Source organism: Cannabis sativa, chromosome 4, assembly GCF_029168945.1.
Source record: "Cannabis sativa cultivar Pink pepper isolate KNU-18-1 chromosome 4, ASM2916894v1, whole genome shotgun sequence".
Taxonomy (NCBI): Eukaryota; Viridiplantae; Streptophyta; class Magnoliopsida; order Rosales; family Cannabaceae; genus Cannabis; species Cannabis sativa.
This window is the reverse complement of record NC_083604.1, coordinates 4260314-4273729: the sequence shown is the minus strand read 5'-3', so window position 1 is coordinate 4273729 and position 13416 is coordinate 4260314. Positions and strand designations below refer to the sequence as shown.

Sequence of the window (13416 nt, the reverse complement as noted above, 5' to 3'; positions counted from 1 at the left end):
GCCTAGTGGGTCGCAGCTCACGGGGTTTAACGGGGCGACGCTTATCCCGATGGGAAAAGTAAGGCTCCCGGTTACTCTGTGCCCGGATACTCCCCAAAGCACATTTAAATATTGCACCTTCGTGGTGGTAGACTGTCCGACAGCCTACAACGCGATCCTCGGCCGGCCGGCTCTAGTGGACTTTGGTGTAATCACTTCGATCCGACATCTGTGCCTAAAATTCCCTACCCAGGAAGCCGGAGTCAGAACTGTGAGGGGAAATCAGGGGGAAGCAAGGCAATGTTATAATGTTGCCACCCACCTACCCGTACTTATGGTCCGGGAGTCCCCTGAGATAGAGAAAGCTGAAGAGGATGAGTTGGATCCTCGTGTAGGATCCGAAAGGGTCGTGGAACCAATGGAGGACGTCGAAGAAATACCAGTGTGCGACGTCGACTCCACCAAAGTACTCCGGATAGGGAAGAACCTGGACCCGAAGGAAAAGGACAAAATAATAAAAACACTGAAGGGCGCCATCGACATCTTTGCATGGCGCCAAGAAGACATGACCGGTATAAGCCCTCACGTCATCACCCATGTACTCAATGTCAACCCGGACATGCCTCCTGTACAGCAAAAGAGACGCCCGCTCGACTCGGTGAAAGCCGAGGCTCTAGAGAAAGAGGTGGACAAACTTTTGACCAGCGGCATGATCCGCGACGTGTACTATCCGGAATGGCTGGCCAATCCGGTCCTGGTGCCCAAGCCGAACGGGACTTGGCGAGTTTGTATAGACTTCACTGATCTAAACAAAGCTTGTCCAAAGGACTGCTTCCCGCTGCCCAGGATCGACCAAATGGTAGACGCCACTTCCGGATTTAAACTGTTATCTTTCATGGATGCCTATGCTGGGTACAATCAAATAAAAATGCATACGGCGGACCAGGAATGCACTAGCTTCAGGACCGATAAGGGGGTATACTACTACCTAGTCATGCCTTTCGGACTGAAAAACGCCGGAGCAACCTATCAAAGAATGGTTAACCGGATGTTTAAAGGCCTCCTGGGACGAAACATGGAGGTGTACGTGGACGACATGCTCGTCAAATCCAAAGCATGCAACAGCCATGCAAGCGACTTAGAAGAATGTTTCGAAGTTGTCCGGAGATACGGTATGAAACTCAACCCAAAGAAGTGCACCTTCGGGGTCAAATCAGGAAAATTCCTGGGTTTCATAGTCAGCCAAAGGGGGATTGAAGCAAACCCGGAAAAAATCCAGGCTCTCCTGGATATGCCATCCCCCAAGAAGCATAAAGACGTGCAGAGCCTGACCGGAAAGGTAGCCGCATTAAGTCGTTTTATCTCACGATCCACGGACGAGTGCATACCCTTCTTCAACGTGCTGAAGAAATGCCAAAAGTTTGAATGGTCGGACGAATGCGAGGAGGCATTCAAAAGGCTAAAAGATCACATGGCCAAGCCTCCTATCCTATCGAAACCCGTCCTTGGAGAAGACTTGTTTCTTTACTTGGCCGTCTCCGAGCACGCGATCAGCGCTGCCCTGGTCCGGGAGGAAGAGAAAACTCAGCATCCCGTGTACTATGTCAGTAAGCGCATGATAGGGGCCGAGACAAGGTACCCGGTCATTGAAAAATTAGTATTTTGCCTCCTGATGGCGTCAAGGAAGTTAAGGCCATACTTCCAAGCCCATCCGATCAAGATCCTAACAATCATCCGCTCCGAGAAGTTCTCCAAAAGCCTGAAGCGTGCGGAAGACTCCTCAAGTGGGCAATGGAGCTAAGTCAATTCGACTTGCACTACGTCCCCCGGATTTCCATAAAAGGCCAAGCCTTGGCAGACTTCATTACCGAATGCAACGAAGCCGAGGCAACAGCGAATACGCCAGCACCACCGATCCCCACCTGGAGGGTATTTGTAGACGGAGCTTCTAACGAGAACGGATCAGGAGCCGGAGTGGCTATGATATCACCAACTGGACTGCGGCTCCAAGCGGCTCTCCGATTTGACTTCACAGCTTCAAACAATGAGGCCGAATATGAAGCCCTGATAGCGGGGCTGAAGTTGGCAAAAGCTGTAGGAGCCAAAAGAGTGGAAGTCTACAGTGACTCTCAACTGGTCGTAAACCAGGTATCCGGAGAATACCAAACTCGCGGCGAGCGGATGGCCGCGTACGTAACAATAGTCCGAGAACTGCTCCACGAGTTCGCGGACTATAAAATAGAAAGAATCCCCCGAGAAAAGAACGCTCATGCGGACTGTCTGGCTAAGTTAGCCTCGGACAGCGAAATCGAAGAGCTGGGGGTAGTACCAGTAGAACGCTTGGCAGAACCAAGCATCAAAATAAAAGAGACCACACTAACGGTTGGGCAAGAACCCAGCTGGATGGTCCTCATCATAAAATACATAACAACAGGTGAGTTGCCCCAAGAGAGGGCACTGTCTCGAAAGATTCAGTATCAGGCTCATCGATATGTAATGATGGACCAAATTCTCTACCGGAGAGGACTCAGCATGCCTTATTTAAGGTGTGTATCGGACCCTGAAGCTAGACAAATCATGTTAGAGGTCCACGAAGGGTTCTGTGGAGATCATACGGGAGGACCCAGTCTCTCAAAGAAAATATTGAGGCAAGGGTACTTCTGGCCAACAATGAAAAAAGATTGTATAGACTATGTCTAAAAGTGTGACTCGTGCCAAAGGTACCCGAACATACCGAGAGCCCCTCCAAACGAGATCACCCTGATGACCAGTCCCTGGCCCTTCGCGGTCTGGGGAATAGATCTCATCGGGTCTCTGCCAACAGGAAAAGGAGGGGTAAAGTATGCAATAGTAGCAGTAGACTACTTCACCAAATGGACAGAGGCTGAGCCTATGAAGACAATAACTGCCAAGAAGGCATTGGACTTTGTTATCAAAAACATAGTGTGTCGATACGGCTTGCCTCACAAAATAGTCTCCGACAATGGAAAGCAATTTGATTGCGAGGAATTTACTGACTTCTGCAACCAACATGGAGTAGTGAAGAGCTTCTCCGCGGTCGCCAGGCCTCAAACAAACGGCCAGGCGGAAGCGGTCAATAAAATCCTAAAGGTCACCTTGAAGAAGAAGCTATTGGCCTGCAAAAACAACTGGCCTGAAGAATTGCCAAGGGTATTATGGGCCTACCGGACGACCCCCAGAACCACAACCGGTCACTCGCCTTTTTCAATGGCGTACGGTTGTGAAGCAATGGTCCCGGTAGAAACATTATTCCCATCCCACAGGAGGACGACTTATGATCCTGCCACAAATCAGGCACTGCTTCAAGAAGCTTTGGATCAAGTCGAAGAACTTCGGGATGAGTCTCAAATACGGATGGCTGCTTACCAAAAGAAGGTGACCAAGTATTTTAACTCTAAGGTTAAAAACAGAAAATTCGCTATTGGGGATATGGTCCTAAGAAGGGTTTTCCCAGCCACCCAAGAACCCGGAGTAGGGGTACTTGGGCCAAATTAGGAAGGACCATATGAGATCGAGGACGAGATCGGTTCCGGCACTTACAAACTAAAAAGAATGGACGGAACCACCGTGCCAAGAGCTTGGAATGCCGATCACCTCAGAAGATATTACCAGTAGCGAAATAAAACTTAGACTTTGTTCAAAGGGTTTGTACCGTCCAAATGTATACCTCCTCTACGTGTTAAATAAAACTGAGTGCCTTAAAAACAAAGTTTCTATGCCACTCAGGGGGTACTAGGGTATACCGCACGGACAAACAGAAAAACAAACTAAGTAAAATATCCTGACCCAAAGGGCAGGTCAAAAAGTATGCACAAAAATAAAAAGCATAAGCATAAAAATCCTGATCCAAAGGACAGGTTAAAAAACATAAGTATGTGGCAAAAGAAAGATCACATATAAAATATCCTGGCCCAAAGGGCAGGTCATATACATATAAATGGCCCGGGGATAGGCCTTAAAAAAAATAATAATATTGTCTCCCCTTCGAATAAAAACTGCTACCTATATGTATTGTTCCAAGGCAGCAACAAATATGTACAAAAAAAAAAGAAAAGAGAATAATAAAAGAAGCGGGTGGAATCTTGGTTATACTGGGTCAATCATACAGCAGCTCAGTCAATGCGCGGAGGAAGGCGAGGTCCGATACATGCCTCTACCATGGCATCAAGCTTCTTCTTCTTTTCCCGGAATTTGGCAATCATGTCCTCGGGTTTGGGATAAAAAGTAAGCTTGATATTTTGGTCGTTGGTGGACCAAGCCATGTAGACCCCATCATCGAAGCGCTTCGGACACCGGGCACAGGAAACAGGAGAAAGGAGCTCGACTCTTTTTGCCTTCTTGATGGATTGCTCCTTGTAGTCCCTGAGCTCCTTCAGCTCCGCAGCTAGAGCGGCCTTCGACTCGATGTCCGCCTGGTGAGTTTCCTCTAAGGATCTCACCTTGGCAACCATCTCGTCCAAAGCCTCCCTGGCCTCCCGGAGGTCTCGCCTGGCCTTATCAGCAGCCTCGCTTTGAGCCCTCAGCTCCTCCTGGTGTTGGGCCTCCAACCTGTCCCTCCGCTGGGCCTCGTCCCGGATCATGGCTTCCGCCTGAGCCTCCCTCCGTTTGGCCTCCTCCTCCTTGGCCTTGGCAGCCGCCTCCTGGCGCTCGGCAGCCTCCTGGTAGATCTGCCTCTCCGCTGTAAGGTCCTGAAGGACCTTCCTGACATCGTTCATGTCCCCAAAGTCGGACAGAACGAAGCCATGGTTTATGATGTTCTTGGAGAGGCGGCCAGCCTCAGCAGCAAGCTGAACAATAACACAAGTGTAAGAAGGAAAAATTTCCCAAGAAGAAAAATAAAGGGAAAAGCAAAATTGCGAAGTACTTACTACGGTGAGGGAATGGTTGAGGTCCTGGACCTGGAAGATGGAGTTCAGGGAGGCACAAGTGGCGAACCGCTTAGGCGCGCATCGGGTAAGCTGAGAAGCGAACTCGCCGGTCATCTCCGCGGCAAAGGGAGCCAAGGTGGGCCCAAGGAAGCGACGGAACCAGTCCGATAGGGGGTCCAGGTTAAGGTCCCACGGATCCTGGTACTCCGGGTTGTTGATACTCGCCTCTACCTCAACCCGCAAAACCCTCCTAAGGGCTTCCACCTCGGCATACCCCCGGGAGTACTCGTCCATGGCATAGTTATGCTTGGCTATCCGAAGCTCTTGCCTCACCTCATCCCCTGGGACCGGAGTAAGCACGATGTTGGGAGGAGCAGGATTTTCTTCCATGGGGGAAACCCCGCCGTCAAGACCATGGGCAGGAGTGTCGGCTCTCCGAGGCTTCTTGGGCTCGTCCTGGGCAATCATCTTGCCCTTGCGCTTACGAATCAGAGCCACCTCAGGCTCCTCTTCGCCTTCTTCAGCCTCCTCCGGAAGGGCTCGGAGCTCTCCCACACCCTCGGCGACTTCCTCAGAGAAGTCCCACTGCTTTCCTTGGCCTTCTCCCGGAAGCACCTCCTCGTCGTCCACTAAATCAATAGTGTCAGGGGGAGCGCTAGAAGAGACCTTCAGGGAAGGGGCTATGGGGGAAGAGGTAAAGGCCGGAGGAGCCAAGGAAGTGTGAACTCCGGCAAGCTGTTCCAAGATGGCATCCATGGAGACACCTGTTTCACAAAAATAAGCAAGTGTTAGATATCCGTGGGGAACCACTTATACAAGATACAGCAAATAAGCTACTCCTACCCGAACTTCCTAATTCGGCCCTAGCAAAGTCCTGAACTTTAATGCTGGCAGCATCATCTCCGAGATAGCTGTCCGAAGGCCGGAACCAGCTGGACGTAATGTAAGCTGAAGGACCTAAGGGAATAGGTTCCGGAGGGCCAGAGCCCATCCGGGACCGACCTAGAAAATCTCCTAAGTTTGAAAAATAAAATTCCTTCAAACGATCCCCCCACCGGGTCGATGGCATCCTAAACCTATGAAGACGCTCGTCGAACCCTACAGGCCTATGACTGGCGTATTCACCAACGGAAGGAACATAACGAATTATCAAAGGAGACTTACCGCCGGCACCGGAGGTGCTAGCACCAGGAGCTCCCGAGTTTGGCTCTGGGACCGAAGGCTGTGGCCTGGCAGGACAATCCCCAATCTCTTCTTGAAGAATCTTGTCAAAAAATTTAGCCTCGGACTTCCCGGCAATCGCCTGGCTCCTTCGCACCACCGGGCTCCCCACGCGAAGTCCCCTCCCAGAGGCAGCCTGGGCCTGAGAGTATGCCTTCTCCTGGGCCTTCCGGTAGAGATAGTCTTGGTATTTTTTCTCTGCCGTGGCGATAAGCTCATCCCGGAAGGCCTTCTCCGCGACCGGCGCCCTTACATTGGGACAGATGACCCGTGAGAGGTTAGAGTCCTCCACGGATTGATGCGGAAGGATAAGTTTGGCCTTCCTGCAGTTTTCCGTGGTGACCAAACCCCCGACATCGAGATCGGCGCGGTCGTAGGAGGCAAAGGCTTGGGCCCTCCGGAGGAAGGTCTGAGTAGGGGCCGTCCGCTGATAGGGTGGGATCCTCACCCACTCAGTAAGGAGCTCCGGGTGATCCACTGCCCTGAACCCGGAGGAAAAGAAAAAGTGATGGCGATACTCCTTGACGTGAGTCTGCCTATTATACGGAACCACCCCCTCGTTAGCGGGATGGATCCGATACCCATAGAAATCGTCCTTAAGTTTATCCCCTTTCTTGGGGACGGATACAAGTTCATAAAAATACAAAATTTCTGCCGGGCGGGGAGATCCCCATCCGCGGGCGGCATAAAAAATAAATAAGCCTGAAAGCAGGCGATAAGCTTGAGGAATGAGTTGGTATGGCGCAAGGCCGACAAAAACGAGGAAATTAACAAAATAGTCCTGAAGTGGGAGCATGGCACCGGCCATTAGGTGTGTCTGGCTCCAGGCTCCGAAGCCGCCGTAATTGTGGTTAGGCGTCTCCGAGTCGCGAGGTGGCCGGTGATAGGTCCCCGAAGTGGAAGGTTTGATCCCGGCAACGTCCATAATATTCTCCAGTTGATGGGGACAGGTTAAGGTGGAATGAAGCTCAGCCGCTTCCCACCCGGTTGCTCGGGACTTATACCCCTCCTGGGCAACGGGTCCTAGGGAAACCTCTTCCAGAGTGGCCATGCGTTTCCCGCTCTTCTTCGAAGACTTCGAACCAGAGGCGGACATTTTGTATTCTGTGAAAAACAAAAAAAGAAGAGAAAATTCCAGCAGTTAGGTCCCATACCAAACCCTAAGTCAAGAAAAAGGGAATGGGGGTCCCCTAACCGCTGGAAAGAGGCCCCCTCCGGACACGTGTCACATAGGAAACCCTAGAAAGATTCCCTGAACAAGTGTCGGGTGCAGTAAAATCGCAGAAGGTGGTTTTACACAGTAAGGGAAACAGAAAGAAAAAGACCCCATTCTATGCCCTAAGCAACCGTTGAACGAAGAACATATGGTTCTCTTCAACGAAAATGCACGATAATAACAGAGGCATAATAATGGCGATCCTACAACTAAAGCAGTAAACACAAAACAGAATACATGAAGAACCTAAACACTTGCATGCCCAGAAATCTCAAAATGCGAACCCAGAAAAAACAAACAAAGCAAGTAAAAGCATGTCATTACCAAAGGATGCAAGAAACTTACAGTGAAGCGTTGAACTGGGGGTCCTGAGTTTAGTCAAGTAAAGACGAGAAGGACTGATAGCAGCAGGCAAGGAAAAACTGGAAAAAAATGGCAAAGTGTTCAGAAGGTTCGTGCTGTTTTTGAAGAATTTTCTCTCTGGGAAATTCGAGCAAAAATGGCAAGGAATGAAAAGTAACCGAAATGAAGGAAAGATGGTGGCTTTTATAGGCAAAAATGCATGAGGAACAGGCGTCACCACCTACCAATCGTACGGTGGGGGAAATGCACGACTCAAAAACCCAAAGATCAACGGGCCAGATTGAGTTGCCATAAAGGCGGTGGAAACGTTTGAGTATCCGTCTGACACCATTAATGCGCCGCATCAATCAAGGTGCGTGAAACGAATCGACCTCTGCAAAAAAGCGAATCGCTGCATTTAATGCCATCATTAGATGCACCCTCACGCGCCCCAAGCTCGTGCCGGGAAACCGAGGAGTCGGCCGGAGACACCTCTGCAAAAAGCGAATCGCTGCATTAAATGTCATCATTAAATATGCCCCCACGCGCTCTGAGCTTGAGCCAGGGAACCGAGGAGTCAACCGGAGGCACCTAAGCAAGCCTTGGTTTATTTTCCAAGTAAACAAGGCTTGGGGGGTAAATGTTGCCCCTGATTTCGCCCAATATACATGGACCAATCAAACAGGGACACGTGGATCAGATAACTTGTAAATATTTGCTAAGTCTTTGTATGCCACAAGGAAGCACCCTGAGCATAGGTCCCGGAGGAGGCACCCGGAGTACAAGGTGCTCCCGGAAGCTCGCATAGCATAAAGCCTCTCCGCGAAGTGTCAGGCTTCTCCTGAGCAATCAAGTCGCATTTAATGCTGCATGGGAGGAAGCGTGTTGGGACTGCAACACGCAATAAAGTCTGACGGCACAACCTCCAAACAGCAGCGCCACAGTAATGATCATTTAAGTCTAGCGACGGCTACTCTGCAAAGAGTCACATCAATCACAAGGCAAAAAGGACATTCCTCATAAAAACCCTACAGCACCTAGGGATTTGACCATGCATTACCCATGGTATATTCATTGGGAATACCCAACTTTATGGATACTTACAGATACGTTTGTAAGAACAATTCTAGGGATTACCCCACCAAAACACTATAAATACCCCTTCAAAGCTCATTTAATGGGATCGAAAATCTTGGGTTGCATATGAGCAAGAAGAGTAAATACTCACCAAGAACATTCTCTGTATTTATAAGGGTAACATTCCCTCGAGTGTGGAATCTGTATTAAAGACATCCATCAATAACAAAGACTCGTGGACTAAGGCTCATTAACGCCCCAACCACGTAAAAATCCTTATCTCACTTTCTTACAGCTCAATATTATACTCATATTTTAATAGTTGCCGAAAATCTCGGTCAACAATGTCAAAGTTCAAGGGGCAAAAATCCTAATTAGTCTTTAATATAACATCATTTTGGAAGTCAAAGTTGCACTTAATAAATTAATAAATATGTCTCTGCATGTAACATTATTGTTTTAGTAGAAACTATATAGTAGAAAAAGAAAGTATAAAGTAAGATATGTTTTTTTTCTTAATTTCTTTTATCAATTTAAAAAATCTATGTATGTTTTATGAGTTTTTATTTAAAAAGAAAGCTAGAATGGAAGGGTTGGAGTGGTGATATTACATTATTACATTATTACGTTACTAACACAATTTAGCCTAAAATATTTTTCAAAAAAAAACCTAAAATATGGTATTAACTAAGATTTGATTAAAAGAAAAAACTAGGATTTGATTACATCATCCACGCCTTATCACAAATATCATTTCTAATTGTTTTTTTTTTATTATTATTATTATTATTATTATTTTCTTACTGGAAAGGCAAATCATTGGTATAACGAATATTTTATTTTTCCTTGAAGATAATCTCATCTTTATAGTGAAGATTGGTAAATACCATAACTGTTTTACAGAGTATCCATTTTGCTGATATGGTATATATGCATATTTACTATCCCCGGAAGGGCAACTAATACACAATACACATTACTGTTATTAAATATTATCCTGACTCAGCTTTTTTGCAATTTCATCAATGCCTAATGACCCCATGGGAAGTGAGGAATCAGTGTCATAAAAATCATCATCATCATCATCACTATCATCTTCATAATCATCATATTCGTCGTTGTTGGTAAAGATATCTGTCTCACCGGAACTATCAGTCTGAGTAAAATCCTGCGACTCAGCTCTTGAGCTGCTGGTGCCATCTTCACTTGACACAATTAAAGCCGGATAGGAGTGCTCTGTGGCCTGTGCAATGCCCTCAAATTCCTCCACTATCTTCAAAAGAGCATCAGGACCAATATCAACTTGATCCAACAACATTGCTTTGTTCGATTCAAGCGCACGCTTCCACAGTGACAGCATTTTAGAGCTTGTCCTAACCGTTTTGGTGTCAGAACTGTCGCTATCACTACCGGTATCAGCTTTGCCTAACCATTAAACATCATGCAAACCAAAATGAGTTTAAGGCACAGCTTATGAAAATGAATTTTACAGGAATCTTGTTTTACAGCAGATGATATGGAATTGAAGGAACCTCATTAACTTGGTTACTCTCTAATTGAATAAACAATGTGTATTTTACAGACTCCATCTAGTGGAGGCTGGCCCAAGAACTATTTAGAGAAAAAAGAGAAGTTTTTCGCCTAATGCTCATTCTTAATGATGATCTTATCTACTAAACAGCTATGATGGAAACTGTTGTAGGATGTAATCTCTCATTTGATACTATGTGTAATCTCAATTTAGATTCCGGCAATGTATTGAATGTATTCTAGCTTCCCTCTAATGCATACCTGAATTATCGAAATCTGTCACAGTTTGATTCACTGGATTGAGAGGGAGAGAATAATTGTGGTACTTCGGTTTCCAATCTGATCCCCTCCACATCAATATCTGTTCATCATCAAAGGATAGCAGCACACAAGGAACCAACTCCTGGCACAAAAAAGGGTTTGGAAATGATTTTAGGAAACTCTACTCAGATAAAATTAGCTTGTGACTTGATTTTAAAAACATTAGGAAGAAATTAGTCATTTGATAATTAATCAAATGGATGCTCTTTTGAACATTCTATTACATGTCCAATACTACAATTTAAAACATAAATAGTTTATGTAGATTTGTCAAGTTCCAAATGTGAATAATTGGCTAGCAATAGAAATCTACAAACCTTAAGCTTGGCACCTAACTTCTTATAGTCACTTGTATGCATGCCTCTGCAGTCAATCTTCACCAGTGGGCTTCCTTCGAAAGCATGCCGAACATCTCTCACTAGAGAGATGTAGACTCCATTCTTGGCTGTAATGTGAAAGAAGAATATATCAAAATATTTTAGTACTGTACAAATTTGGATCCAGGTTATGAGTAATGACATCTTCTGAATGTAGTTATACCAAACATCAACAGAGTCATGATTTAAACATATCATACAAATCATGATGGATTTTCACCATACAACACAAGAGTATGCCCAAAAGAGTTGTTTTTTTACCTAATTTACAAATTGGCAAAAGCCTCTTCCCCTTCATCCGCAACTCATCAGCTTCGGCTTTTGTCAATCCTTCTGGAGCCTCTTGGATAAGTTTGGGGTAAACAGGTGCAGCTGGTTTCCAAATCATCACAGGGTACTGGGGACGAGTAGCGTAATTATAATTCCTGCCACGATAAAGATAAACTACTCCACCAACCCTATGAATGATTTTCCCACCAGTTTTTTCCTGACATTACAAACCAATTTTGTACTTTCTTAATCTCACAAGTCACAACTCAATAAAATACATAAGCACTAGAATTACCAAACGGTGATTTAAAGTTTCAGAGCCAAAAACGCAAACCTCAATATGGTGGCAAACATTGTCCATGTCCACAGTTGGAACACCTTTACATTTAATTTTACAAACTTCACTTCTCTTCCAATGGGAATGAACTAGTTCCAACATGTTATGAGTTAGCCCATCTCTTCCTAAACCAGAAAAACCAATTACTCAACATAAGGTACCTTAGGTTGGAAGTAACCAAAACATAAGAATAAAAAGGGGAGTGAGAACTAAATTTGATATGCACAAAAAACATAGATATTTTTTCATCTTAATTGGAATGACCTTTCCCGTTTCCACCCATTTTGAAATGGAATGGTCATTCAACAATAAAGTCATACCATGGGAATAACTTTCCAACACTTTAAAATGCATGAAATTTGATTCTTTTCTATTCCATTCAATTCCATTATCCCCAACCAAACACACCCTAAGTCTCCATACATAAAGCACAAAAGGGAAGAAATTTATCAAACTAATAATGTGAAATCCTAAAATTTATAAAATAATCTCAGTTAGTTTACTCTATGCGACCATAATAGTAGTACGGGATAATTTATGGTCACTTTGGTAGTCTATGGTCGCTCAGTGTAATTCATTCAAGTTATTTTGGTACTAAAGAATTTCATAAAGCTATTTTTACAAAAGGGTCAGCTGCAAAAACATGAGTAAACAAACCACTGAGCAAGGGCATACCGAGATTAACCTGGCGATTATCTGATATACGAGGCTTTACAAACATTCGAATCTCCCATTTCTTCAACGGTTCTCCCAGAATCTCTTCTCTGCTCTTTCTCACTTTTGGATATTTCCCAAACGGAAAAGGACCCGGCATTTGAAGATGCTTAACCCCTTTGGTGTCGGGAGGCAGCGGATTAAACGATTCAAAGAGCGGAGTTTTTCGATTCTTCTTCTTCTCCTTGGCGCTCTTCAATGGCGCCTTCCCAGTCCACGGCCTAGGCATAGTCGGCGGCGCAAAGGGCAAGAACGCCGGTTCTCGAATTGCGATTGGCTTCGCCTTTGGGGTTTCGGAGTAACTGAACTGAAACTCGAACGGGGCACCAGGAAGCTGGTACGAAACACCGGACTCTCCTATTACGACGGAACGGTCGCCGTCAGACGTGAGAATACCTTCTTTGACCGGCTTGTAGTAGTTGGAGCGGCGGTGAACCGTTTTGAGGGCTGGGTTGGAATGGGGTTTAGGGGAATTTTGAGTGGGGTTATGGGGTTTTCTCTGACGAGAAGGAGGAGGAGGGTATTTGGGAATTGGGATTGGAGGTGAAGGAGGAGAAGAGTTGGATGGAATTTCATTTGGGGGTGGTGTTGAAGGGAGTGAGGAGAAGAGGTTGTGACCACCGCCTTGTAGTGAAGCTAGAATCGCCATTAAAACCAGTGTAGAGCTTTGTTTAACATGGAATAGTTTGAATGTAGAGAGAGTAATAGGACAGAAAAGGATAAGAAGAAAGATTTCTGGTTTTTCTGTTGTTGTGGTTGGGTTGGGAGGGAGAGGCAAAATTCTTTTGAGCACTAATTTTTTTTTTTAATTAATAATTAATATAATACATATTTCGAAACGATAGTGACGACGACGACGATGTGCAATATAAACGACAACATCATATCTGTTTCAAGAAATAAAAAAGGCTTTTTTTTTTTTTTTGAGAAAAAGCGTTTATATTATAAAATGAAATAGTTAGACCTCATGGTCGTTACACAATATATTGTTTGGTAGATCCGACACCGGGATAGACCCATAAACCTGATGAGCGAACGCCCATCTAGCCACATTGTGAGCGGCGAAGTTACAAGTTCTATTCACATAAACAAAATTACAACTAATAAAAAAGGGAGAATTCTTAGTACAAAATGAGATGTAAT

The 13416-nt window shown here is 45.5% G+C and overlaps 1 protein-coding gene across 1 annotated transcript; it reads right to left on the bottom strand.

The window, feature by feature from the left end:
- Positions 1-9558: 9558 nt before the first annotated feature.
- LOC115714924 (CRS2-associated factor 2, chloroplastic) lies at positions 9559-13062 on the bottom strand. The gene is made up of 6 exons (XM_030643682.2): positions 12235-13062; positions 11557-11684; positions 11214-11439; positions 10893-11020; positions 10516-10657; positions 9559-10149 (listed from the first exon to the last, which is right to left on the bottom strand). Exons 1-6 carry the CDS (start codon positions 12920-12922, stop codon positions 9710-9712), a joined length of 1752 nt encoding a protein of 583 aa, XP_030499542.2. The 5' UTR covers positions 12923-13062; the 3' UTR covers positions 9559-9709.
- Positions 13063-13416: the final 354 nt, after the last annotated feature.